The following is a 23,861-nucleotide window of genomic DNA, read 5'->3' as shown; positions in this document are numbered from 1 at the left end:
ATTAAGGATTTATAAGTACTTAATTATTAAATCAGATAAACATGCAATGTTTTAAAGCATTTATCATTAGTCTATCGTAATTGTATGAAGATTTATAATAATTTAAAGAAAAAGTGTTACATAATTAGTGAAAAACATGTTATGAACATATATTATATTAATTTGTTTATGGAATGGAAAACATTTAAAAAACATTTACGGAATATAATTAAAATCCAGATATAATCATTTAATTTGATATCTGATTTTAATCATATTCTTCAAATGTTTTTTAAATGTTTTTCATTTCATAAATAAAATGCGCTCCCAATAAATCTTAAATTAATTGCGCCCGATGTGTGAGACAGAAAATGCGTTTACTAATGTGCTGCTACATAAGACACAATTTATTCGTTTCTTATATCTGAATTCGTATAAATTTAACGTTTAGTTCACAAATAAAAATTGATATATGAAAATGCATACGAGACGGTTATCGAAACAGGAAATATACATAAAGAATATACATTTAGTCCTCATGAATGGGTCATTTTGACCCAGGTGAAAATTTTAGTTGGCCGCAATTTTTGTATGGTTAATATTGCAGAGTTGTTAGGGAGTAAAAAAACTTGAAATCTTTCTTTGTTAATCGCCGTAATGCAATTGTTTCATTGTTGCCTCGATGCTAATAGTAATGCAACAAAAGGCTTGAGTGACTTGGATCCATCAAATTCGACATCAAAGATTCTTATTAAAAGTACAAATTCGTTTTTAATAAGTGTCTGTTTATTAATGCTGTGTATTCAAGTATATGTTGTCGTTTTATAATTAAAATGTATATTCATTGTTAAAAAAGCATTTTGACGAAAGAGACGTCTTGGCAAAATGATCGCTCTATTTTCTCGAAATTATAAAATTGTGAGTAAATAATGTCGAAATCATTATATATTTAATATAAAACATTTTCATTGCATTTTTAAAGAAGAAAACACCCAACTCCGATATCATTATTCTGAGCATGTATAAAAATGCTTTCATTTCACTCATGCAAATAATTATACTTTTTAAAATAAATCAATATAATGTATTTTTTTCTTAAAATTCATTTTTTTCTTTTCAAAATACTACTTATTTTTATTTGTATCTTTTTTTATCATAAAAGTATGATTTAAAAAAAAACTGATGCACTCTTTTCACAAATTGTTCTTTAATATTTTTTGACATAACTTTTTAAATTATTATCAAAACTTTTTCATGTTTTGATATTTCGATTCTATACATTTTGGCATTTTATTAAAAAAAAAAAAATTTTCCATTGAGATTTGTGATAATTATGAAACCAATCAATAACACCGTGGATGACTTAGACTCGGACATGTAAATTAAGACTTTAAAATCAGATATATAGTTGAGAAAGAAAGAGTTAATATATTTACTTTATACTATATCTAATATACGTTATAAAAAAAATATACGTTATATTCTAGAAATATACATATATAATTTCTTGTTCTTATATTGGATTATTTCAAGACTGTCTTAAGCAAGACTGCGTATGTTTAATGCGTAGCATTTTTTTAGTAAACGTTAAAATGCTTCATTGAAATAATGGACACGTACAATAAAATAAAAAAATTTGCATTTTTCACACTTGAAAAAAAGAATTTAATATAATACTCGATTATTATTTCAAATTTATTTTTATTAATTATTTGATAATGAAGCATTAACTTGATATTTATAAGAAGTTTTCCTTTTTATTCGAAAACATATTTACAAAATTTTAAAATATGACTTATCCTATATTTATGTGTCTTGTTCATAAATTATTCATAAATTATTGGAAAATTCACGAAATGTCGTCATAGCTAAAATAGTATATGCATAATAATTTGGTTTTGATAATACTAAGCTATACTGATGTTATCACTGACTCATACTAAAATTTAGCGATATGCTAAATTTAAGCTTGTGCTGACTATGGTCTTACATAAAATTGCACATGCTTTGAGTGGTTTGAAAATATATTGGCGATATGCAAATCGCGAGTACAGGAATAATTATAGTCTCTGTTCTCCCTGTCAGGTAGGGAGAAGAAAATAGGCAATATTCGTTTATAAAAAGAATGCAATGTGAGCAGCGTCGTCTTTTGCAAGTTCGTCTCTTTTTTGGTTAACTCTCGAATATCTTAGTGAAGTGTTATAACTAAAGAAATTACATATAAATGTCTTTATAAGTAAAGAAACTAAAAAATCTGCAATATTTTTCTCGGAAGAACAGTGATCGTTCGAGAGTCTAAATGCGTATGCATCTGCTGTTAATTTTGTTCTTCGCGAGCACTATCTTAGCGCGAAGTGCTAGAAATAGAAGGGATACTGATCTGGTACATGAATTTTTTACATCATAATGAATTCTTTTAATTTATCTAAATTATTTAAAACTATTGCTGATAATATATTTAACTAAAAAATTTTATTATTATTTGAAAAACTTACTTTAAAAAACAGAAACAATTTTTTTGACATTTAACAAATAGCGAATACTTGCAGATAATAGAACAGTTTGTAATTATTTTATTACCTCTATCACTTTAAAACTTTTCTTAAAATAACCATGTAAGTTTATTTTTATTTTTAGAATATTGCATAATAAAAAACATTTTATATACGTACGTACTTATATTAAAACTTGTTCTTGTCAAAATTTTTGTATTAAATTTCTAACATATTCGAGTATTAATTTAATATGGTACGTGATTATGTTAGTTGAAATTTTGTGTTAAATTGATATTTAATATTTCTTGATATAAAAATAACACAATTTATGAGTAAAAGGACAAATAATATAAAAATAATGTAGTTTAAAACAGAAATCCTAAAATAAATGATAAATACACGTGTTAATTTTATGTATTATAAATGTTGATTTTACTGAAAAAATATATTTCCTGCACAATTTGTTTCCAACTTGTGTCAGAGTGCTTTTATTAATTTTATTAACTTTTTTGTATTAACGTTTTTACATTACGTTTTTTGTTTTTTTTTTTAATAATCATCTATTTAATAATCATCTTATATTAAATTAAGATAAAAATTTGAATCGTTTGAGACACATGAAATATGTTTAACTTGACACAAATTTTCCAACTGTGTAGCCTTGTATAAATATTGTTTCTGACATTTTTCAAATTTAAATCTCCATTGTATAAACTAATTTTCCTACTAAAATAGAAATATTTATGTAGTTTTTTTTTAGAGTTTTATATGCATCGAAATATTTTATGCAATTTACGTCTAAAATACTCACTCATCGATTAGTTTAAAGTATTATACATATCCCTTCTTGATTTTACATTCAAGGATACTGATAAGTAAAGTTTTTTTTTACATATTCTTATCGGTATACATATCTAATTGTTTCACAGACTACCTTTAAACTTCCTGTTATTTCTACGACTGAGGCTTATAATGGAAATAAGACAACGGACGTTATTGGAGATAATTTTGATGAAACTAATATTGGAAATATTTTCGATCACCCATTAAGAAAGATACTGAATCTTATTAAATCAATAATATTAGTCATTAAGAATACATTATCGACATTTTCAAAAGCAGTAAATTCAACAAGTGACTTTGTAATACGCGCTATGCAACAGCCGGTAAGCGTAATGCTATTTATTTAATATATTTAAAGAAATAAAATCATTTTTCTTTTTTTTCTCATCTATATATTATATATGTATATATACAACTCTTCAACATTTAATCTTCTTTTTCATTATAAATATCAATAATTAAAATTATATGTTTATATGCAGTTTAATGAAATATTAAGGACGATAATCAGAATCTTTGAGTGGTTATATAATAATATTTTTAATTAAAAAAATGATAACATTATAAAAATTTTTCAAATTTTGGTAAGTAATTCGTGAATATATGTAACTCATCAAATAAAAACGCCTTTTATAATGTATCATTTGTCTATAATAATTCATTCATTTCGGTTAAATGATGAAAGTCAAAAATAGAACTAAATATAATGGCTAGCTCTTCATTACATATAAATACATCCTTTATTATTAATAATAATTTGTTCAATACACATAATACATAACTATCATCTTACTCTCTCGATTTTGCATTGTACAGTCTTTAACATTGCTTTTAATTTATGGTCAATTGATTGCTTCATCGATATCAAGTAACATATAAGAATATAACGATTATTTTTAATTTACTAAATTTATATATTTATCTATATTTATATATTATATTGAATACAAAAATCTTAGTAAAGTATTCATGCTTATGACATTGAAGATAATTTGATCTACAATCTCTATTGAATACTCGGGACTAAATCACATAATCATGCACGCTATCTATCTAACTGCTCCCGATTGTTAACGTTGAGAATCAATATGACATACAATTACTGTAAAACAGAGATTTTACAATTATTATAAAATAGCAATTGATTACTTCTTGTAAATGAATATTGAGTATATTTATAACGATTAGAATTCTCCACGAAAGTAGGATGGGCTTGTTCCACTAGAAAATTGAAATTTAATGATCGATTGTCTTTAGCCTCGTTATACAATTTGTTCTTATATTTAAATCAACTTTTCCATTCTGTTAGATTTTACCTATGATCAATAAATTTTTATGTATCTATGCACATTAAAATGATTCACAAGTTATACATTTTTTACGCTTTCTCTTAGAACAGTTACAAATATAAATAACTATCAGCTGACAAGGTTGGACTATCATTAGAAGTCGATATTAATCACTGGAGATTACAAGAAGCATTATCAAATCCAGACTAAGAAGGAAGTCCATTCATTGAATACCTATCATATTTTTTGGTACACAGCGGAAACTTTTTGGTCAACTATACATCAACGTACTTTTATCTACTTAAATTGTCTCATTTGTAAATGTATTTATAAATCAACGTTCAATAATCATCGATAACTTAATCATTTCGTTTTTTTTGTCATGCTCTTTTTTAACAAATTTTCGTCTCGTTAATTGTACTCATATTCCTACTAATACGAATTCGCAAATTCGGATGAAATCGACAAGATCCTCTTTAAAAGTCTTCAGGAAAGGAATGACACGATTCCGAAAAGATTCGTTCCGTTGCATGCAACGGGAATCGAAAACGCGCGAGAAGGATGCTATCGATCTTAGACAGTTGTCTCGTCTAAGATCGATCGGAAATTCTAGGTATTGGTAGTGTCGTAACTCTTGTACGTGTGAGATGATCTCTTGTGCCTGACTGTGCAGAAGAGAATCATGCTGGCCACTTGGCCGAATAGCTGGAGAAAAGCCACGACGAGGCCCACCGTGCCCACCACATGGAGTCTGGTTACCAGCCACATTTGAATGGCGGTCGCGCATCCTTCCTTGTACCAGAGTTCCTTGTTACGACCCTCTGAATCTAGGCGACCGCAGTATCGTTCCCGCTGCATGCAGCATGAATCTGGAACCCGATCTTCCTCTGGCCACGCTTCGATTTGGAACCAATCCGTATAATCGCGTACGCCACAGCAATGAAACTGCAAGCGTACATTTAAAATTATATCATCATATTAAACATTTACTTAAGACTTGTTTCTTTGTCTCTCCACTGGAGAAACTGCACTAAAATTATCTCTCTTACTTTTATCAAATGACAAATATGTATTTGTTCTGTTTTACATGCAATCAGTACATATATTAGTTCAGCCACAAAAAAAAACAGATTTTAATTTAATATCCTGTACAATACGAAACAGTTGATCTTTTAACTATGCAAAAAAAATTTCTTTAAAGAAAGTTTCTTTAAAATAAATTAAGGAAATTCAGAAATCTGTAACATCTCGTGCGGTGTTTTGCAAATATTAATTAAATAATTAAACAAACCTCGGTATGTATATGGTCCCACATGGCAGAAAGTGTTCCCGGCTCCCTCGTAATATTATAATGCTTCTCAATGCCGTACAATAGCTCCTCCTTCAAGCTCCTCGCGAGGTGTTCTCTGAACACGAATGCCAAGGTGCCCAACATGAACTCGGCGAGAAACATGAGTATTACCAGACTGAAATACTGAAAATTACGGGAAGTGTCAACGTTCTCTTTTCCTATTATTAATTATATGAGGCATCTCTTTACAAGTTTTGAGATTTTCAAAAGCCTTTTAATTATTCTAACACTTATTTCTTTCGCCAAGAGAAAACAAGAATCGAGAGCGGGAAAAAAGATCTCATATTCTATGTAATTACAACTATACACGCAAGGTCTCATATAATATGCAAACGAATTTATCGATCCGTCACATATTGCACGAATTCTATGTGTGTAAACTATGTATGATGAAAAGAATATTTTGTTTCGCTTAGCATACAGATTTATCTTAACAGCTAAGGAAGAGCAAAACAAACGAGGAAAAAAGATGATTTTTTTAAAAATGTAGTCAGCATGGACAGCATGCGTATTGCTCTGTGACAAATTATTCAAATGACAACAGAAATTCAAATCACGATCTAGATATTCAAATGACGACACAGATATTCAAGATTGTCAAGTTATAAGCTTCAATCCGTGCGCCGCATATGTAGTACTGCGTGCGTATCACAAAAAGTCCGTAACTATACTGTACCACGCGTGCTTTTTGCAAGGCACGTGTTTTACAATGGATCACGTTGTACTAACCGTGATCAGCATGCATCTTGACTGGAACCACGCGCCACAACATCCGAAGAAGGCGATGACGAATGTGACGCATCCCGCGGCGAGCAGCAGCGAATCCGCCGACACGAAGCTGTACTGCGGTACCAAAGTCGCGTATCCGGAGTAAGCCAGTCGCAGCCAAAGGCCCGCACCCAAAATTCCGCAAGCGCATAACTGTAAAACGAATTACGCCCATCAATTACTCCGCGCGTCATAAACGTTGGACTTTCGATGGACATACTTAAAATGAGGATCTATTAAAATTGAAATTATAGTATATAGAATGGGAAATACGTAGTACAATTGGGAAGAGAGTAATTCTACTGCTTAAACTTAAGAGAAATAAAAGAATAAATTTTTTTTAAGATTTTTTTTTAGAAAAAATTCTAAATTTATTATCCTGATTAGAAGTGGTTGTTGTTAACGGTTTTAATTTTTAGATTTAAATTTTATTTCTTGTGTAAAAGATAGGCGTTTATATATATATATATATATATATATATATATATATATATATAAACGCCTATCTTTTACACAAGAAATAAAATTTAAATCTAAAAATTACTATATATATATATATATAATTTCTATATATATATATATATAGAAATTTTTTTATTTTTCGATAATTACGTTTTTTACATTGATGAAATATTTAATTTTTCATTTTCTTTATTTTCATAGTAATTTGTTCATTTGATTCCTTTAATGAGTGAGAAACGTTGGCACTTCAAGTATTAAAAGGAAAAATTATTCTTTGATATTAAAAAAATTAAAGAGACAGAATACGTTAGAAGCAATCCATTTTGATTAAATTTTCAGAATTCAATTTGTATACAACAAAATGGCCAACCATTTCAACAATATCGCAATTAAATAATAAATAAATGTATAAGAAATTAAATTAATCTTTGTCTTATACAAATTCACTCATGTATCTTATAAAATTGAATTATTATTGTTCCAAAAAAAAAAAACAATAATCACATTGTCTGTAGCAAAAATTATTACGTCAAATATTATTCAAGTGCATATACGTAACTTTCAAGTTTTTTTTTCAAAAACATCTTACAAAAAATTATTCTATCATTTTGATTAATTTTAAACCAAATCATCATATATTTCAGCCCTGTATAGTATGATTGTACACAGACAAATGATTACATTGAGTATTCCAAAATTGCTGAACTTTCTTTCAATCATAGCTTTCACGGTCTTTTATTGTGAAAATATTTTGATTCGGTTAAGAAATCTACAGCGAAATTCGATATTTTTGGAACATTATATTTACAAATAAATATATATTATTTATCAGCAAAAGATATTTTCATTCGAGAATTTAAAATAATTAATTTATAAATAATTAAAATATTTAAAAGAATTTACAGCTGTCCAATTTATCCAGCTGATAATTGTAACAAACTATCTCATATGTATTAGGTGTTGGAATTAATTCGTAGCGTTTTTTAATGAAAGAATGTTATTTATTTCACATGAGCATTAAAAAATACATTAATGAAAGTACTTCCCATCACTTGTAAAACGCTACGAATTAATTCCAACACCTAATAGATTGAATGGATATAAATTGTTACAAGTACTTTTAATTAATGTGAGATAAATAAATGATAATTTTAACAAATATTTATAATATAGATGTTCAACTTTTGATAAATATCTTTGCGGTATTTATCCGATTTACAATACGTTAATTACCAAAAATTACCACATAAAAAACGTAATTAGTCCCAGGTCTCCCTTACTGAAAAATCTAGAAAATTATAATTAAAAGCATCGAGAGATCCTTATCACACGCTCTTATAGCACGTGAGTTTATTAGGTCAATGACGCGTTATTTTCATTCGACTATTGCCGACAATATACGCTCGATAACAAAGCTATCTCGAATTCTCGTTTATGCTGCGTTTAAGTAAAATCGGAAAGTGGAAAGTGGACCGTGGATTAGAAAGTATCGTGATGCATTTTGAATCGTCGACACGGAAGGAAGATCGATGCCTATGGTTGACAGCCATCGCGAAATTCATTTAACTCACGGTCAATGCTCCAACGAACGTATAACGAGTGAATGGCAAAATCACACCATGACATTTCTCGCATTCGCAATAAAAATTAAAATAACAACGAAACTGTACAACGCTATTTCACTAAGCAGCAAAGTGTATCGGATGTCGATGCGGTCACCCGTATACATTTAACGGTTTATCGTCCACCTGCTAACTTATTCGCAAACACAAAGACTTGTCCAGCCTATGTACGTAAGAGAGTATTTCAGATTTTCTGGTTAAGTCGGCGGTTACCTTGCTGTGCTATCAATGACAGGAAGTCGACTGACTAGGTGAATGTTGACCTTACGGTTAATTCATCCTCTAAAGTGCAATATATTTGACACGCGATAGCAACGTCCTTCCTTATCAAATTCAACTGTAAATGATGAGACCAACGTGTTTACACGCAGCAAGTAACATCTGCGGAAGAACCGCAATGTAATTTATAAATTACAACTTCTGCGACGCAGCACGATTGAGAAATTAATGCACTGTTATGCGACCCCGATAGCTAATTGTACAAAAGAGCGCATCCGTACTTTCTAATTACCGTCAATGATGCGTACGCGAAAACGGGATGTTTTTGCAACAGCGTTACATAATCTGCACTAACGTGTCGTTGACCATCAAATATTTGATTTGTATTGTCATCAAAATATTTATTATTAGCTATTTATTATTAAAATATATTAAATAATTTAATATAAGTATAAATAATATAATGTAAGTATAATTAAATAATTTAATAATTTAATATAATTTAATATAAATTTTTTATATAATTGAAGATATAATTTTTATAACATTATGTCTCTTATGTCTTATAAGTTTCTGTCTTCTCAGGAACTTTTGAATTTGGAGTAATATCTAATGAATCTAATAAACTCCAGACTGTCTTATCCAGTTTGAAGTTCGTGCAACGAATTGCGATTAGTATCAAAGTGAAACAGACAATAGTAAGTGTATTTCACAGTATAAAGAACATAAAGACACGTGTACCAGTTTTACAGTATACAGAGCAATCGGTGCCGCACTTTATTGTCGACTTACGGGTACCGTAAGTTCATAGCTCATAGAGCACGGTTCAACGTCCTATTTAAGGCTTTCATCGCGATACAGACGCGGGCGGACGATTTCAAGTGGAATAATAAAGCCGGGGGAACGGCGAATGCGACGGAATGCCGCGCGAATTACAAAAGCGCGTCGTCAGTTTAATCGCCGACCCGCGTGGGTCGTTAAATACCGCCGGCCGGCTATTGTCTCATTTCTCTCATTTCTGACCAATTAGAGTCGCACACTTGCACTGTATACGCATGTGTATATATACACCCGTGTTTACGAATTATACGCGGCAACGAAATGTTTCATTTAAGTTGAAAAGTTCTCACACATATCTTTCAAACGCGAACGAGTTTTAAATATAGCTCAAGTGCATTTTCGAATAATTCGCAAAGTAAATTAATCTCAAAAGAAGTAGCCGAAAGTAAAAGCTGCTTTATCTAAAAATAAAAAATTAAAATTTTGAAACCTGTGAATTTGTTTGCTTCTTTTAGTTTTAAATGGATTAAAAATGAATTGAACGTTTGAAAAATATGTTGATATAATACAAACCCTACAGAATACAGTTATATCTAATAAAAACAGCGGACACTTTTTAAAATCAGCTAAAATTCTTTCTTCAGCTGCAAAATCAGTTAAGTGCATCCTATTTTAATTAATAAACAAAAATTGTATTTTTCTCATGCAGTATTATATATACTTTTTTAATTAAATTAATAATTTCTTTCTTAATTAAAAGAAAGATCTTATTGATAGTTAAAGTAAAAAAACATACAAATTTATTCATTCTTGCTCAAAAAATTTCAAGTGGAGACTTTTGCCAATAACGACTTTTGTCAATGGGCTATTTAACTAAAATTTATAACAGATAAAATTCCCAATCGCATACGCATTCAAGTCACTTCTGTTATTTAAAAAAATTATGTCTTATATAATCAAAATGCAGCGTTCAGATTAATTGATTTAAAAAAGGTACCTCTACGTACCCAGATTAAAACGTTGAGGGAGCAGAAAACGTGCCTGATACACGTATATCCTGTGCGGCCCATGATTCGATCCTTCATCAGGTCCTTACTCCGAAAGGACTGGCAACGTTTCCTGGAAACGTAGAAATAGCAACGTGATCCCTTTGGACAAAGGCAGGAAACGGATAGAAAATGTATTCTTTGGCTACGAGAAAATTCTTGAGATTAGCACCGTATCGCGAACTGACGTGAGACAGCGATGCCTGTTCAAGGTTACGAAGCTATCTCGAGGATTGTTTACGGGTGTTAATTACACCGGCTCAATCAGCAACTTTCGTCTTCAGTTGTATGAACGCGCGGAGAACTAAAATCAAACTCTACGCTCTTCTTTACATCACAAAAGTATCATTACGATAATTATATATCACCGATAAGAAACCCACCGTGCGCATCAGCGCGAGAGCCTTGTGATGCGCATCACGGATCACCAGGAAATACTACATCTACGTTCGAAGAGCAACCTGAGGTGGACAGGACGTGGGAGGAAGGGGAAGAAGCCGCGAGACGAGAGAGAGAAATGAAGTGGAGGAACGGGAGATGAGGAGTGCGAGGAGCAAGTGAAGGGGAAGGAGAACAAGAAGATCGACGTGCGACCTACGCGAGCGAAGATCCCGCTCTCTCGGACGCACGTCAAGGAAGATCTGTAGGATCGTCCCGGCTGACTGACTGCAGGCCGACCCGACCAGACAATCTTTGTCAGACGAGGGCCCGTGCCGATGTGTCTTAGAACCGGCCGATACGATTGGCTCCGGTCTGGTCTCCTCTCTGAGCCTTCTAGGTCTGTTAACGGGACAGCCGCGGTGAAGCCATTCACCCATACGAGATCGCGTATCATGTAGATCACGATGGGAAGAGGAGTGGAAGTGACACTTACGGAGGATATTGCTCATCGAACGTCACTTTTCTCGTAGGCAATTGTATAATGGAGTAGCGAAAAAAGAAAAAAAGCATCTTCAAGGCCGCTTCGAGATGTCCAGTCTCATTCTCAGGTTTTTTCCTTCATATCTCGTGCATTCGTGCCGCTGCTCTTCGTTAACCTTTGCATCCAGATTGAGGTCTCTTACGTGCACATATATACACACACATGGAACAGGCAAAACGCTGAGGTGCAAAGGTGAAGGTAACTTTCGCCGAAAGGTCTCGTATATAAAAATCCGCTTTCCCAGAAACTCGCATTCAGGCGTATAGTAACCACATCATTTCAAGCCACTTCCCACGGTATACTATTTCCTTTATTCCAAAGATAAAATCAGATTATTTATAATAATCTTATATATGGAAAGAAGGTTTTACTGACACTTATAAAAATTAGATCAGAGACAATAGTTCTGAAAATAATTATGTTGAACCACCAAAATAATAATATAACCTAAAGAAAAAGATGTATTTGTATCAATTATAAAAGTGATAGCAATACAAGTTTTTATGTAGAATTAATATAGAATTAATTGAATAAATTACTTTATAGCTACACGTATAGTTTATATTCCTTTATATTCGTACAACAGGTCATTTCAGCAATATTGCAGAAACATTGCAATGTTCTAGCAATATTACAATAACATTGCAAACATTGCTACAACGTTATTGTAAGCTTCGATCTGTGTTTATAGATAATTATCATCCATATTTTTCTCTGAATAGAACGTTCAAGCATAATGATAATGCTGTAAAAAGTTTTGACATTCTAACAATTTATCTTAAACATAATTATTTTGATCCATAATTATTTTCAAATCTGTATCTGATTAAATTTTTTTTAATATTTCAGCAAAATCATTATTTCTGTATCGACTGTTCCAAAATCATCAATGATCATATATATCTTTTCAACATTAAATGTATATTAATTTTTCTTTTGTAATTTTCTTAGGTATAACAATTTTTTAATGTGCCAATGAAAAACGTAATGCATTCAAGAATTAAATAACTCCACCTAGTTCGTGAGATCTATGAATAACATGTATATTATACATTAGCGTATCGGAAATTCAAATTACAGCAACCGGTCCATATGAGTTTCCTACGTTAAGTCATCGTGATAGCTATGCAAATAATATTGATCGGACAATACACGACGAAAGAAACCGTTGAATAAAGAACATCCTTACAGTATTTCTCACATCAACGGATACTATCACCTATGGTCTCACATTATTACAACGCTTTCGATCCAACAATTGTTTTCTTCGAGTTGCGATATATACGTTGTAATTAGCATAATTAGTGGGACGTGATCAATTTCTGAATTATTAAATTCTCTTTCTTGTGCTCTTAGGAAGAGAACAAAAAATGAAAAAATAATAATTGTTTGAAACCGCATGATTACTAAAAAAAGGATGTTTTTCTCTAATTAAATCAAAACGATTTATCGATGACGATAAAAATCTTCATGTTTTTTTTTACAAAGAATTTCCATAATTCTATTAAAATTTATTAAAACATTAATAATAAATAGGTACCCATTAAACAAATTTAAATGTTTACTTGATGGAACGCATAATTAACGTCAATAGTAATTCAAAAGTATCAAACGATTTTTAATTCTTAATAATAATAACAAAAATAAAATAATCGTACACACTCGCACACCGGCGCAATTAATACGAATAATTTTCCAATATCCTTGGAGAAAGTTCAGGTCTAACGCATTGATCCGTGCTACCATGATATCGACACTTTTCAACGAAAAAAACATAGACGATACTGTGTTAAAGCATTCGCGAGTCAACGGAAAATCTCTTATCAGCTCATTGCATGATTAATGCGTTCTCTCCCTACTTGCCGCAATGAGGACCGTTATCAGAATTGAATAATATTGATTCGCCTTATCAAGAGTTACGCACGCTCTCACGCAGAACTCCACCCGCTGTGTTATATTCGTGCCACTTGTCGTGGACGACCTCCCGTTAAATAAGAACGCGCGAGGAAAAAAAGCGCGAGCGAATAAAGCGAAGAGCGAATGGAGGGAGGAACGGAAGGGACGTAGATTTGATGAAAAAATAGAATGTTCGATCGCCGATGTGTATTTAACTCGCAAAAGACGCTTGTGGACTTCACCTTGCTGCGGTCACGTCTTTTCCAGCCCTCGGCGGCATCACGCGTTAAGAACACGGTGACATTTATAGCGCATACTGGAAGGTGCGGAAGAAAGAAAATCCCCACCGTGCGTATCAGTATGAGTTTTATTTATACACTTCGATGTGTGTACTTTTATTTTTATCTGAAGTGGCTTGTTACATTATCATAAAAATTCCAATATCCGTATGACATCAAGTTGCTTTATCGTTATATTATGTTAACATTGTACAAAGTACTTCAAAACATAAAGAGCTCAGCTTCTTTTCTATTTTGAAGATAAAGGTATGTGAATAAAGTAGAAAGAAAAGTGTATTTAATAATTGACACAATATTTAATGTATATAAGTCACATTAAATACCAAGATTCAGCCTCAACCGTATTTAGCGCTCCTCAATTTAGCCATGAAAACAACAATTTTAGAGAAACATCTAAAGATTTACCGAAGTATCTAAATACAGAGATATCTGAAAGTATAATTTAGTTAAACTAATTAAAATCAAAATAATTATATAGGACTCAAACATAATAAGCAATGATACAAAAAGTTTTGACATTCTAGCAATCAGCTTAAGTGTCACAGATAATTATTTTGATGATCATACAAAATAATTTTTAGATTTGTAATGATTAAATTTTTACACATACTTTAGCAAAACTATTCCTTCTATGTTATTCACACATAAGCAATTTAATTTATTATTACTATTTTATTATTATTTAAGAGAAAATAAGAGATGTTTTAATTTGCATTAAAAGAGATCAATTTAAAAGAATTAACTGTGTGTGTGTGTTCTAATCATTCATTATTATTTTCTTTAAATACAATTAAATGTATGAAGAGGTGCATATGTTGTATGCAGAGATTAATCAACACCGAGATCAATTTTCACGGACGAAATGGAAGGCTGCGCGAAAATAATGTACATTTAGAGTGCGAAGGGGCGCACAAACGGTCCCCCTGCCTCGACTTCCTGCCAATTGCGGACAATTTGTGATCATCTATGATCACTCCCCACTCGCCGACGCCCGTCGTCGTCGCGTGAAACGCGTATGGACGTGGTGCCTAAATGTAAAAGTTAATACGGCCCGGTTCTCTCTCTGCCGGGCCCGGCCGTCTCTTTCACCGTTTCATGTGCCATACGATCGCGTTGACGCATCCTACACGCTCATCTTCCCACGTGATGTAATCGAGAGGAAAGAAGCTCGCACGCGTGTCTCACGCGTTATCAATCTTCCGGTAGTCGCATACGTGTACAGAATGCACAATTATTCTCTTTTGTCAAAAGTATCTCGCTAAGCTGTAATTGGCAGTTTTACATATTAATCCTTTGTTTTCGTCAAAAGTATTTCAAATTACACAGAGAAAAAGAGTTTTCTTAAAGCATCCAAAAATTTAGCTAGATACTAAAAAAATGATTTGAACAATATATCTTATAGAGCCGTATATGTGAGAACACAACCTAAAGAAATCAATTTAAATGGCTGGATCTTAAATGCTTATATGATTCTTTGTGAATTTATTATACGTATGTAGTCCTTTAAAGTGCGCGCCGAAATGATTTTTCGGTCTTGAAATGCAAATTCTAAACTAAACTATCTCAGTAACAAATGATTTAGTTAGATACACACAGATGCGTAAATAATTTACTTTTTGCAGTATTATTTATCATGCTTAAGCGTACAATTATTTTAATAGTTCAACAAAATTATTTTCAGGTATTTGTATCTAGCTAAATTTTTAAATACTTCAACAAAACTGTATATAAATTGATAAAACAGCCAAAACTTATAGACTATTTCATTTTACCTTTATTACATATTATTATTTTATCTTTATATTATATTAATTATAACACATAATATAAAATATACGTTATTAGGATTTACAGGATTCATTAATTACTTTGTGTAAAATAGTTGCATAAGTTAGAATAGTTAGAATTGTTGAGAATGTGATTTGCAAAAGCTATAATTATGTCATATTAGAGCGGGAAGAATATCGGGCGTAACGAGCTCGTTGAAGAGAGTTCTCGTGCAATGAAGTGAGCTATATAGTATCATACTTATTACGACGATCTTTAATTTCCTGCTGCAATCGACGAATAAAAGAATCACGATTACATAAAGATTACTGCAAAGTATTACGTATGATAAATAATCGCTAATCGTAAGATGATATGTCGAGGCATGCGTATCCTTTGTCATACAAAGCGTACATACGAATTCAGTCAGTTTAATTCTTCTCGACCCTTCTCACACACGTGATCAGCTTTTTAAACACGGTATTAGGAAAGCCTTATTTTGACCACAAATCCGTCATTGAAATTCTTACGTTGTGCTTCGAGCGTTTGCATGTTGTCCTTTTTTAAAAATAATTCTCCGAAATATACTATAAAAAGTACAAGTACACGCACTTTAAAAAATACAATTACATATATTTTTCACTAAAAATTAATAAATTATTAAAAAAATATACAATACAAAGTTTTACTTAAATTCTACATATTTAATAATAATTTAGTGCATTACAAATAATACTCATGATATTAATACACAAATTTTACATTTAAGAAAAATCAAATGTCAAAAGATCATTATACAATGTTATTTAAATTTTTATTGAAAGTTATTATAATACAATATTGAAAATAATCATATTGCAGATGGGTTTATACCTAAGGACTTAAGGATCAAGAAATAAGATGTTTTCAAATAAATACAAGTCGCAATTTTACGTGCTTAAAATTATAATTTCAAATTTATAATTTCAAACATTCATTCAAAAATCCAAGTTATTTCACGACGATTGATAATTTTCAACGTGTTATGATAAACTTAATAGAAAACGAGCGGATGGCATTATAAAATAAATGTTAGAGCAATTTTAGTAAGAGATTGGAATGCATACAATTTCTCACCAATTTATGAGGAAAAGCAATAAACCGAGAAGAAATGATATCTTCGCCGAGGAAAGCACTTATTCATTGTTCTATTAAATGTTGGCGCATGGGAAGAGAAATCGACGAGCGACCTGTTCGCACGATCGATTTCCTGGCACTCGGGATAACCGCGTCTGTTATCAACATATTTTCTGGCTTAAACACGGCCGGAAAAGTGCTTGCGATTTAAAATGGAAAACTGGTAAAAGAAAGCGATGTCCCGATTTTTTTAGATACATGAGAAAATCATAAGACAATAAAACTTTCTCCCCATTGTGTCGAATGAAGGAAATGAATCCCGTTCTTGTAACCACCATGAAATATCGTATTCAATTATTGTCATAAATAAATTGTTTAATTTAAGTAATTTTTGCATAAAATGTCATAAAGAATCACGTACGTCAGTAAATTCGCATAATGGTTGCGGTCGTCAGTTCGAGACAATTCGCTGAAAACATATTAATTCTTTTCGTCGAGGTCTAAATCATCTTGTCGAGACTGATAAGGCCATGAGAGACACACGACAATATTAATCCGACTACTAACGTGATCATCTTCTAACACGATAAAGCAACGGAGAGGAGACACATTCAAATATGACCTTCAGTAGTAATATTTCAAAATAATTCTAATTCATGCACAATCATATGCTTTGTATATTATAACGTATATTATAGATTTTAAAAAAATATATTAGAAAATATCTCGTATCTGTTTAGAATTGCTAATCACTGCTGGACTTGCCTAAATAAAATTTCCAAAACTTCTTTTATAATCTAAAAGATTTTTTTCGCAAAGATTACAAAAATTTTTCAAGTTTTTCGAATTTTATCATTGTAGCTATAATTTTTTCATTTATTGTATTTATAATTATATTAACATTAAAAATAAAACTATATATTAAAAACAAATTTTTCAAATTAATTTAAAAAATAAAATTTTTTTTTATTTTCTATCTATAAATCTTATTTTCCATTTTTCCTTTTATTTAATTAGAGATGAAAGACGCTTCGATACTTTAACAAAAAAAAAAAAATTAAGTAGACCCAATTAGATCAAAGAATTTATAGTACAATCTGCTGAACATCTGTCGGTTTCAGATACTCGTTTACTATGACAGAGAGTGAAGAATGAAATATAGAGAAAAAGTTGCGCATTCGTGACTCTATTTTCATTGAAATGTAAAAAATCGTTATTGTCGATAATACTAATAATAGAATGTCTGAACATTATCTAATCTATGCAACATTTCTCGTGATGTAATCGCGTAATTTTACCCGTGTATGCATTTACGCACCATATACAGTTATCGTCAACTCGTTTGCGAACGCGACGCCAACCATATCCAGATTGTGTTTGTAAGCATAAATATGTGAGTTTTATATGCTGAATCCGCGAAATATTTCATAACTTCATTTCACCGGTCAAGAGGCAAGTGAATTACATTCGCTTTATTAAGTAAATTTTATATTTGAAAATCTGGTTTACTCATGACGGAATATACTACATGAAAAGAAATAAAGAATGATTTTGCTAAATAATTTAAAAATTTAACTAGATAGATTTAAAAAAAAAAAGAATTTTATTAAACTATCAAATATACTAAAATCTGTAAAACGTTCAAATATGATGAATAATGCTGCAAAAAGTTTTGACATTTTAAGAGGCAGCTTAAATGCCTTATATTAATATATAATTATTTTTTCTAACAACATTATTTTGAAATGCAATTAGTTAAATTTTTAAACTTTTTTAACAAATTCATTCTTTCTATATATAAAGTTTAATAACGTATTATTATTTCAATAATGAAAATCCCGTAAATTGTTACAATTTGAAATCTTTAGAGCTTAGAGTATCTCTTCTCTTTGAGCACATTTACTGCCAACTTTTATTTCTTCTAACCTTTTAATCCTGATATCACCGCAGAATCATTTTCAATTATCCGTATTTATTTGTACAAAATTTACAATAGTATGAGAAAATCTTAAACGATAAAAGTCTTCTGAAAACATAAAATTTACGAAAATATGGCATTTAACAAGCAGAAATGTAAAACGATGTGAGAAAAGCAGATGTTCATCAAACATGCAAGTTTTCAGAACGTACACTGGTCACTCACAGGTAGAATAAAGATGCTCATTCGTATTGTTCTCTGTAGAGAGCCGTCGCAATCTCTTCGCCACCGAGTGGCTCACAAAAGTTCATAGAAAGCGCTGTCAAAGATCGATTCGCGTAGCTTCGCGGCAGCTTTCGAGTTCGCGGATCGACTGCGCGGTACCAGTCTGCAGCAACATCCGTTCTCCGTTCCTTCGAGCTGGTACCAGGATCGCCATCTGACGGTTTGTGATATAGGTGACAAGACGGATTGTCCGTAAGATCCGTAATGTTAATTATAAAAATCAATAAAGGAAATAGGCAAGGTGTTTTATAATAAATATGTAAAATTGAAATGGTTTATTGACGAAGTCATCTTGAATAATAAATGCGATTAGAGATCGTTATTTAAATAACAATTTAATGGCCAAACAGAATATTATAAACGTTTTATCAGTATAACAAAGTTAGGAACTTTATTATTTAGGCGCGAGACAAGTCCCAAGTAACACGCTATAATATTATATTCGCTGCAACAACAAAAATGTGACTAGTATAACATTCTGTTAACTTTACACGCTGAGAAAGAATTAATCAACGCAGTTAAAATAGAGCTGTGGCAGATTATTAAAACGTGTCCTTATAATAGGGACAATTAATGTTGTTGCTGCCAAAGCTCAATTTATTAACTGCTAAAATTTAGATGCTGCAGTAAAAAATATTCTCTGCTAGAGTAAAATGGCAACCGGCAGCGTCTCGGAAACAATTGTGAATAGAATGTTCGCAGCTAAGAGAGTGACGAATAGCTGCCACTTACTTAGCTACTCATATTAAGTATGCTTTTAATTTTAACTAATAAAGTTGGATGTCGAGCAAATATGTTTCTTCAATAGTCAACTTTTATCAATAACAGCAAAGTTTAAACCAACAACTGATATTTAACTGATATTACTAAGTCCTTTTTTTTGCATGTAATTACAATCATTTTGGCAGCTACAGCTATTTTAGCTGTATTAATAGCTATACAATCAATATGACAGCTAATAAAAAAGTAAAAATGCAGCCACAATTATTTCAGCTATATTGATATTAGTATAATTGTATGTATAATTATATGTATAATTATATGTACGTTATAAATTTTAATAAATTAAATTGTAATGATTAATTATATGTACTTTATAAATTGTATACTTATAATTATACAATTTATAAAATATATATAATTAATCATATATATCGTACATATGTATGTTATAAATAGTAATAAATTGTAATGATTAATTTAATCTTTAAATTTAATCTAATTTTAATAAGACAAAGATTTCGGGTTATTACAAGTTTAATTCCAGTTGAAAAAAAATTATTTTTTTACTGTATTTTTAAATATTTTTACGTAAAATTTTACTGTATTTTTAACCATTTTTACGTAATTTTTAAATTAAAAATTAAACTTTTATTAAATATTAATTTACGTATGAAAAACATTTTGTTTATTAATTTGTTTATTTTTTGCAGATTATCACTGCTGTAATATATGACTATTACAGTAAAATAGTTGTACAATTGAATGGCTACGACATCGTCTTCAAAACCTAAAATTGTTACCCCATTTTTGCTGCTACAACTTTGTCACAATGTCATAATGACGTTATGGTAGTAACTGTCATAGATAAAAATATTGCGGTTTAAACTGGGATAATGTTATCACAGACATTTTAAAGCTTCATGTGTAACTTGGGACATTTCTACATTAATGAAATATTCTAGTTACGTAAATTGTTGTATTTATAAGATTATAAACATTGCAATGATAAAAAATAATATTTTTAGTGACATTTACTAAAAATTTGGTTTTTAGTAATTGTAAAATAATAAAAGGAATATCTTTTAATAATAAGATTGGAAACAAGACCGTTTATGTTAAATACATTATTTTAAATACAAAGCACCACTAGGGTCTGAATATTAAGATGTTGAACTATTATATATAATCATATACATTAATTTCAGACATGATAATTGCGTGCCGATATAGTTGTTGGACTTTCAACGCAATCAATCTGAAATATTAATAATCCCCCCAAATTTTCCCAAATTTAAAAAACTGTAATAAACTTATTGCGAAATAATATATAAACCTAAATTAAGTTCTACTCGACACTGTACTACAATTACTGCCAAGATGTGTAATACAATATGATATAATTTCTAATCTAAAAATAGTGTTCCGATTAAAAAGCTTTAAAACCAATATCATATCACAAAAAGATACAAAATTAAATTACTTATAAAGATATAAAACTAATGATAGAACAATTAAATATTCATTCATGTAAGACTATATAAAATTATGTGTTATAATAGCATAAAAAAATCAACCATAAAATAAAAACCGATCTAACAAAAAATTAAATAAATATAACTTGTCATACACAAAATTAAAAAAAAAATTTTCTTATTTCTGTTTTTTCAGACTTTGAGACGATTCTTCCATAGACTCCAGCCATAATTGAAGTTCTTTAGTAGGCTCCGGCCTGCGTATTTCTGGCTCAATCTCGGCAATTATTTCCTCTACTGGAACCTTTAATCCAGTTACAGTTTGTCTGCTTAATACAACGGCGCGAATAAAATTGTCCGTGAGACTGATGAATTGGTTTTCTATATAAAAGTGTTTATCTTCCCAATAAATGAGCTGCAATAATTCAAATTGAATCAATTTGATTATGGCGCATAAAAACGAAAAAGAAAAAGAAGAAGCAAAATATATTGATCGTACCTTCGTCGTGACCTTGTACGGTGTAAAGATAGGAATCGCACGGCGATATCGTATAGTGGATGCGCCTTGAACAGCACTGCCGCCTCTTTTTAAGATAGCGCCGTAAATTCCTGATCTATCATAAAAATAAAAACGCGCAAAATCCAACTCGCGTAAGTATCGCGCGTTATTCATGTGCTTCAAGACCAAGTCAACATCCTGAGTGGTGCAAATTCCTAAAATAAGAAAAATTTGCAATTATTATTATCATGACAGAATAGACTAAATTTTCTTATAACCGAAGAGCTTCTCAGGTTTGATTCCTAACCCGGGAAAAAATGTTATATGGATATATTTTATATTATAATTATATATAATTATATAATCATATATAAAAAAAAAGTATGTCAATTTTTTATATATAATTTTATATAATTATGTATAATTATATGTATATATGAAACATTTTTTTATGGCAAAATTGTGTACTATACTTGTATATATATATATATATATATATGTCTATATCTTGTATAAGTATTTGAATATTTCTATTTTTAATAATTACCAATCACATTTATCCAACTTAAATAAATTTTACCTTTAGTAAAAATTCTCATAACATTCTTAAAAATTTTTCATATTTTATGCAGATCTCTGAAAGAAAAATACCTTAAATTTTTTCAGATTTTATAAGCTTTCTAAAAAAATTATAGAAGAAGAAATGTTGGAAATCTTATACAATCTCTTTCAGAATTTATTTTATAAAGAATTATATAGAAAAGACATAGATTTTCAGCAATTCTGAAAAACGTCCGTATAAAAGACTTAAGAAATTTTTTTTTAAATAGAAAATTATACAAAAATTCTAAAATTTTTATTTAAAAACATTCTAAAAAATTAAATGAAAAATTCTACAAAAAATCATCTCCAGAGGAAAGAAGTATCATAAAAAAGTCATGAAGTTTACAACAATTATCACAAGAAATAATCTATGTGTATATAACTATTAAAATCTTTCTAAAAATAACCATGTTCCACAGAGTGAAGAAATACGCCGATGTACTGCGGCATTCTATACAGTTATTTGCCGGCCTACATAATGTAAATACATTCACATGATAATATAGCTGAATACATTTAAAAATATTATACATTATACGTATCATAAATAAATATGCGCCAATTATACCACCAGTAAATATGTTATATAATATATTATGAATATATGATTCGTTGAACAAAACTGCGTATGTATCAAAGGTTGAGAAAAAAATCTACATCAAAGGCTGAGAATAAAATTTTTAGATATTTTGCAATAAAAATATGTACAAAATTTTGTACATATTTTTACTGCAAAATAAAACTTGCATTTTTAGGTATGTTGCAATAAAGATATGTACAAAATTTTGTGCTTCAAGACATGTAAAATATCTAAAAAGTTTTATTCTCAACTTTTGATGCAAATATAATAATAATTATAATATTATGCAAATATAATAATAATATTTTGCATGACTTATATCTCGCACTTTACACTAAAAATTATTTCATTTTTCATAATTTTACTTCCTGTCGTGCTTATATTGATAACATCACAAATTTACTCATTTTTTTCTTACGCAATATTTTGTTGTTCCACTTTTTTTGCTGTTATCACTTATCACTTTTCAACGTCTTTGCAATTAAAATATTTCATCTAATAAGGCACACAAACTAATTCGTTATACAGATTTCATAGAACAATTAAAATTAATAGAACAATTTATTGAATGCACGATGTAATTGTGATCTAATGTAAGAATTTACCATAAATTGTTATTGTATCGAAGAGTTTCTTCTTCTTTTCGAAAAGTCTGCCCCAAATAATGGTGAGAATAATTCTCATAAAGTAATTTACGTCAAATAGAATGTAGAGGATGGCGATCATCGCCACACAACAAGAACACAACATTGTCGGTTTTCTATCGGCGTATCTCTCGCTATCTCAACGACTGCACGAAAATAACCTCGACTCGATGTACACCTTTTCACGGTCGACGGAAGACTGCTGACTCTTCACTATGACTCTGACTTATCTGCGAAAAACCGGTTTCATGAGCGTTAAAGAACGACGCTTTAATATTCTATT

At 30.2% G+C, this 23,861-nt stretch overlaps 3 protein-coding genes across 9 annotated transcripts; 1 reads left to right on the top strand and 2 right to left on the bottom strand.

The window, feature by feature from the left end:
- The first annotated feature begins 2,146 nt into the window (after positions 1-2,146).
- On the top strand, positions 2,147-4,972 carry LOC105154811 (uncharacterized). The gene is made up of 3 exons (XM_087407476.1): positions 2,147-2,362; positions 3,404-3,640; positions 3,800-4,972. Exons 1-3 carry the CDS (start codon positions 2,279-2,281, stop codon positions 3,863-3,865), a joined length of 387 nt encoding a protein of 128 aa, XP_087263602.1. The 5' UTR covers positions 2,147-2,278; the 3' UTR covers positions 3,866-4,972.
- Tsp5D (Tetraspanin 5D) lies at positions 4,039-19,179 on the bottom strand. Of its 7 annotated transcripts, none has more exons than XM_087407470.1 (6): positions 11,238-11,565; positions 11,027-11,171; positions 10,816-10,927; positions 6,687-6,878; positions 5,898-6,080; positions 4,039-5,551 (listed from the first exon to the last, which is right to left on the bottom strand). In XM_087407470.1, the coding sequence occupies exons 3-6, from the start codon at positions 10,891-10,893 to the stop codon at positions 5,216-5,218; spliced, it is 789 nt and encodes a 262-aa protein (XP_087263596.1). In that variant the 5' UTR covers positions 10,894-10,927; positions 11,027-11,171; positions 11,238-11,565; the 3' UTR covers positions 4,039-5,215. The 7 variants fall into 7 exon arrangements, with proteins under 7 accessions (XP_087263596.1, XP_087263598.1, XP_011068848.1 ...); XM_087407472.1 differs by having other exon boundaries at positions 11,043-11,171; XM_011070546.2 differs by lacking the exons at positions 11,027-11,171; positions 11,238-11,565 and adding an exon at positions 18,985-19,178.
- A 194-nt stretch (positions 19,180-19,373) lies between these two features.
- LOC105154812 (protein THEM6) lies at positions 19,374-23,818 on the bottom strand. Its single transcript, XM_011070548.2, has 3 exons — positions 23,540-23,818; positions 21,752-21,966; positions 19,374-21,667 (listed from the first exon to the last, which is right to left on the bottom strand). Exons 1-3 carry the CDS (start codon positions 23,682-23,684, stop codon positions 21,431-21,433), a joined length of 597 nt encoding a protein of 198 aa, XP_011068850.1. The 5' UTR covers positions 23,685-23,818; the 3' UTR covers positions 19,374-21,430.
- Positions 23,819-23,861: the final 43 nt, after the last annotated feature.

This window comes from Acromyrmex echinatior, chromosome 6 (assembly GCF_024713525.1).
Source record: "Acromyrmex echinatior isolate Ae372 chromosome 6, ASM2471352v2, whole genome shotgun sequence".
Lineage (NCBI taxonomy): Eukaryota > Metazoa > Arthropoda > Insecta > Hymenoptera > Formicidae > Acromyrmex > Acromyrmex echinatior.
The sequence above is the reverse complement of the archived record's forward strand: the minus strand, read 5'-3'. Positions and strand labels throughout refer to the sequence as shown.

Bases quoted from the DNA above. Each gene is read 5' to 3' on its own strand.
- LOC105154811 (XM_087407476.1), top strand. From the start codon at position 2,279: ATGCGTATGCATCTGCTGTTAATTTTGTTCTTCGCGAGCACTATCTTA. The intron at 2,363-3,403 runs GTACATGAATTT...ATTGTTTCACAG, and splicing joins ATAGAAGGGATACTGATCTG to ACTACCTTTAAACTTCCTGT. The intron at 3,641-3,799 runs GTAAGCGTAATG...GTTTATATGCAG, and splicing joins TACGCGCTATGCAACAGCCG to TTTAATGAAATATTAAGGAC.
- Tsp5D (XM_011070546.2), bottom strand. From the start codon at position 10,893: ATGAAGGATCGAATCATGGGCCGCACAGGATATACGTGTATCAGGCAC. The intron at 6,879-10,815 runs GTACGTAGAGGT...TTCGTTTTACAG, and splicing joins CCCTCAACGTTTTAATCTGG to TTATGCGCTTGCGGAATTTT. The intron at 5,552-5,897 runs GTTTGTTTAATT...GTACGCTTGCAG, and splicing joins GGGACCATATACATACCGAG to TTTCATTGCTGTGGCGTACG.
- LOC105154812 (XM_011070548.2), bottom strand. From the start codon at position 23,684: ATGTTGTGTTCTTGTTGTGTGGCGATGATCGCCATCCTCTACATTCTA. The intron at 21,967-23,539 runs GTAAATTCTTAC...TTCTTATTTTAG, and splicing joins CGATACAATAACAATTTATG to GAATTTGCACCACTCAGGAT. The intron at 21,668-21,751 runs GTACGATCAATA...GAATTATTGCAG, and splicing joins CGTACAAGGTCACGACGAAG to CTCATTTATTGGGAAGATAA.